At 42.4% G+C, this 4944-nt stretch overlaps 1 protein-coding gene across 1 annotated transcript; it reads left to right on the top strand.

Annotated features, from left to right (window-relative positions):
- Window positions 1-3468: 3468 nt before the first annotated feature.
- On the top strand, window positions 3469-4908 carry LOC119298553 (dehydrodolichyl diphosphate synthase 2-like). The gene is made up of 3 exons (XM_037575911.1): window positions 3469-3879; window positions 3988-4055; window positions 4267-4908. Exons 1-3 carry the CDS (start codon window positions 3619-3621, stop codon window positions 4736-4738), a joined length of 801 nt encoding a protein of 266 aa, XP_037431808.1. The 5' UTR covers window positions 3469-3618; the 3' UTR covers window positions 4739-4908.
- Window positions 4909-4944: the final 36 nt, after the last annotated feature.

Genomic DNA, 4944 nt, shown 5'->3' on the forward strand with positions numbered 1-4944 from the left:
ATTTTCCTAGCATAAAGAGGGACCTTATTTTGTTTCTCTATTAGATGATGGATTTAAAACAAATATCATGTTATTAAGAGTTGTCATGATAGTTCTGGTTGTGATGTCTCTTGTGAATCCTTGAATGTTTATTATGAGTTTGATATCTCATCAAAATGATGTCACTATCATTTAAGCCATGTTTTGAAGGGGAGAAATGATCATTAAGAGTTTCCATGATGTTTCTGATTGCAATGTCTGATCATTAAGAGTTGTCATGATGGTTTTGATTGCGGTGTCTCTTGTGAATCCTTGAATGTGTATTATGAGTGCTCATCGAAACGATGAAACTACCATTTAAGACATATTTCGAAGGGGAGAAATGAACACTATCATTAAGTAAGAGACACCTTCCTTTCATCTACTTGGCTTATCTGATTTGGGTGAAACTATTAGTTATATTGAGGGAAATAAGTAAAGAAAACCGATAAAGGAGTTTTTCCACGGTACTCGGGATATGGAAATAATACGCATACAAAAAATTCGGTCCAGTTCCTAGCACTTATAAGTATTTTACACTTTCATTACCTTCACCCATGAATTATTCGCATTGGCCCATTTTCTAGAATAACAAAGTTTTTTTGTGTATGTTATTGTCGCCCAATATTCACTGGCGTTAAACACTCTAATTCTTTGTAGAATGTTTGCATCAGTGGGAGCTATATACAAAAGGGCAATGAAAAATTAAAGTTGAGGGGTCCATATAGGAAATAAGAAGGGAAATTGCACGTACGCTAAGATGAGTGGGAGCTAGTATGTCACATTTGTACTTTATGGTACGATACATATAAAATTAGTTTTCCACTACTAAGCCTACTGTCTAAGGTGACAATGCAATTTTTAATTTTAGCTATGTTGTGATACAACCAGGCAAGCCTTCTGCCTTAACAATTTTGCCCGGACTTAGATTGGTACACTACATATCTAATATTTTTGTGCGATAAGAAATCCGCACATTTGTTCACGAGTAACAACAATTAAGTGAGTATCATGTTGTGAAATATACTGTCCAAGACCAAATATTAAATTCAGCATATATGTACTAAGTGCATGATAGCTGATCCCCTAACTAAAGGCTTACGATTAATTTTGCTAGCATAAGTATAACTCAAGGCCTCTAATTGTTGGGACAATTATATAAATGAGATCTCGAATTTTGATCTGGACAATAAGAAAGTTTGTTTCGCTCTATAGGACCATAAGTACGGAGTATGCCTGCATGCACATACAAACTCCCAACCATGAATAATTATCCGTGTCAAGATGGAGTATTATGCTATAGATAATGGGGTTCCAGTAATAACTATTCGATTACTGTGAATACATTACCTTGGTATGGTATTTTTGCCGAGATATGGACTAATGATGATTAACCATTCGATCAAGTGGGAGAATGTTGGAATTATTATGTGATCAAATGGTCAAAACATTAATTGCCATAAGTTAATATGGGCCCATTAATTAATTTCAGGATTAATACCAATTAAATGACAATTAACAATTGGACCCGTGATTGGGGGGCCGAATTTATGTTAATATGGTTAAGGTCCCACGGTCAAAGTCAGTGCATTATATAAGGGAGCAGATGCATGTAAACACGAGTCCATCACATTAGTCATCGTCTTCTCCCAGAATCGCTCCTTTTCCAATCAGGAGAGCGCGGCTCATTGACGTGAAGGCCTTGCCGTTTCTCAGGCGAAGTGCTGGAGACGCTGCTAGAATAATCCGTCATCAACTTCATACTCTAATTTCTCTACCGAGATGGCCTCTCCAAACGGAGGTATAATTATCTACTGTCCACTAAATTCCGCATCAGATCAAATTGTGTTCATGTGTATTAGATAAGATCCATTAGCACTTATATAATCTCAGCAATTAGTCTATCAGAGATGCTATATTTGATAATTTATGTGCTGATAAAGAACACTCTGATGCTGAGATGGAGGAGGAATATCGTATGCAATTAAAGAATTTGATTGCTCAAAAAGATTCTAATAGAGTTAACTCACCAATGATTAATTGTGTGAAGCACTCGGTTTCTGTTGGTCGTCCTTTGCATAGGGATAGGAAGAAAAGAGATACTTCGAATATTTTGCTTTCTCCTTATTTTGATCTATAATTTTTAGCAATGAAATGAGGTTTTTGGAATGTGAGAGGTTTGGGACAAGACCCTAAAAAAAGATATGTTAGGGAAATGATCATTGATCATAAGCTTGACTTCATTGGCGTTTTAGAAACTATCAAATAGAATTATTGTAAAAGTCAAAGACCTGTTCTATCAATTTTGTAAAAGAAAAAAGCTGGGAGATGGACATAATACTAGGTTCTGGGAAGATATTTGGGTACGCCGATGATAAAACCTGAAAAATGGCTTACACCAGATTATACTTTCTGTGCTTTGACCACAATATTACTGTGGCTGAAGCAGTACAAAAAGGTTGGGATGGGTTTAGATTCAGAAGAATGTTGCATGTGGAAACTTTGGAACTGTGGAGAAATCTTAAACAAAGATGTGAAAGAGTTGAAATGGGGTCTCTGGCAAAGATAAACCATTGCTCTTTTTTTACCTTGTCACTTGCTTCTGCCACGAGTTCACGTGTCATCATGTCCCCACCACCACGAGATTATACAATATGAAAATTGGAATGGTACCGTGCCATATGCGGAAAGATCTTGGCTTGATTCTGTAGGTCTTAGGGTTCTTATTAAGCTTAATTGAGCCCTATGGAGTGATATAGCTCATATGCCAACGAAGAAGCTATGGCCAAGATTGCAGTAATGTAAACAGATTGGAGGAGCATGTTCCAAGTTAACATGTAATTAGAATCCCTAAACCTTGGGTGCTTGGGGCTTTTCGTTTTGACCCAGCCACTTGCTTTTGTCACGAATTTACACAGTAGAAAGAGCATTCACTGCCACGAGTTTACACATTATGCCGTATGTGGCGACTTCTTCAATCTCAAGGTCCATAGGCTCAGAATCTCAAATGTGCTTATAAAGGTAGGATGTGCCTGCATACGTTCGTAGGGAGAAGTATATGTGCGTACATGTGAGCATCTGCACCTATACCGTGTTTCGTTTAAAACTCCACTGATTGAAACGATCGGGGATCTACAGCCAAGCACCCTGCCACACGCAGAAAAATCGATTGATAAAACAGAGTTCGATGCGGTCGAGCCTGGAGTCATGCAGACAAGCAACATGGCATGTTCAGAAAGATTCTCTAGGCCTTAGGGCTTTTACCTTGATTGGGTCACTGAGATGCTGATTAGAGAAACTTTACAAGCAATGAGAATCTATAGCCCTCGATCGGGGCTCCTTCTTTGACCTTGAACTTGCTTCTGCACTTTACGCATTACGATATCTCTACTTCCAAGAGTTTACATGTGATCAAAGTGTCGACGAGGCAGGCCAAAGATCTTGGCTTGATTCTCTGGCTCTTAGGTTTATTTTCCACCTTAATTTGGGCCAAGGGGATACAGATTCGAGGAGCACGGAGAAGAGTACTACGAGGAGAGAGCACCGCCCCCATTCCACGTTGCCGCTCCGAACCACCCTGAAACAAGGCAGCGCTCTACTATGCCGCTCTCCAACTCTACATCCGCGCCGGCGGCCGAGGTGCTCCTCCCAGAAGGGCTCCGGTCGGAGTCGCTGCCGCGGCACGTGGCGCTGGTGATGGATGGGAACTCTCGGTGGGCGGCAGCGCGGGGCCTGCCACCGACAGACAGGCACGAGCACGGGATGCGCGCGCTGATGAGGACGGTGCGGCTCTGCCGCGCCTGGGGCATCCGCGTCGTCACCGCCTTCGGCTTCTCGCTCGAGAACTGGAATCGACCAAAGGCCCGCACCTATAATACCTTGTCATTCCTCGATCGTGCGCGCCCGCCATGCATACATGTACATACATAGCTCTTGATTGATGGTGGTGTTCTTTCATGGCATTTGCAGGCGGAGGTTGACTTCTTGATGGCCTTGATCGAGAGGTTTATCAACGACAACCTCGCCGAGTTCATGAGGTACGGTACTACATATGACTACTTCAGTACTTGTGCAAATTAATTAGTTCATATTCCCTCTGTAACTTGATTTATTTAAGACGTTTTTTGACACTGTCATAGACTCTAAAGATGTCACTGAGTATAAAAAGTTGCAGAGGTAGTATTAATTTTGGACCGATCACAAGGAGAAGAGATCGATCGATTATATTTCTGTGTTACTCTGTTGCAGGGAAGGGACCCGTCTACGTATAATTGGTGACCGCTCAAGGCTGCCAATCTCTGTGCAGAAGACCGCGCGAGATGCCGAGGAGGCAACAAGGAACAACTCGCGTCTCGATCTAGTCCTAGCCATCAGCTACAGCGGGCGGATGGACATTGTGCAAGCATGCCGTAAGCTCGCCCAAAAGGTGGACGCCAAGCTGCTCAGGCCGGAGGACATCGATGAGTCGATGTTCGCCGACGAGCTCCAGACCAGCTGTGCGGCAGACGAATCCTCCTCCTCTTGCCCGGACCTGCTCATCAGGACCAGCGGCGAGCTGAGGCTCAGCAACTTCCTGCTGTGGCAGTCGGCTTACTCTGAGCTCTTCTTCACCGACACGCTCTGGCCTGATTTCGGGGAGGCCCAATATCTCCAGGCATTGACGGCCTTCCAGAGCAGAGATAGGCGCTTTGGTGCAAGAAAACATAATGCAGCGCTATAAATAAACGGTGCGCGCACGTGACCCGATGCTCCATCATGCTCTATCTATCTGTATCTGGCTTTATAATCAGTTTTTATTACCTTCAAATAAAGTGTTCCCCTCACGTACGGTGAGTGGTGTACTACAGCAGAGGCTACTAAAACTTCTCTCCCGTGATTTACTATATGCTCATTGTATTCGATATAGTTTAGCATTCATGCCGAATG

This window comes from Triticum dicoccoides, chromosome 5A (genome assembly GCF_002162155.2).
Source record: "Triticum dicoccoides isolate Atlit2015 ecotype Zavitan chromosome 5A, WEW_v2.0, whole genome shotgun sequence".
In the NCBI taxonomy this organism is placed as follows: Eukaryota; Viridiplantae; Streptophyta; class Magnoliopsida; order Poales; family Poaceae; genus Triticum; species Triticum dicoccoides.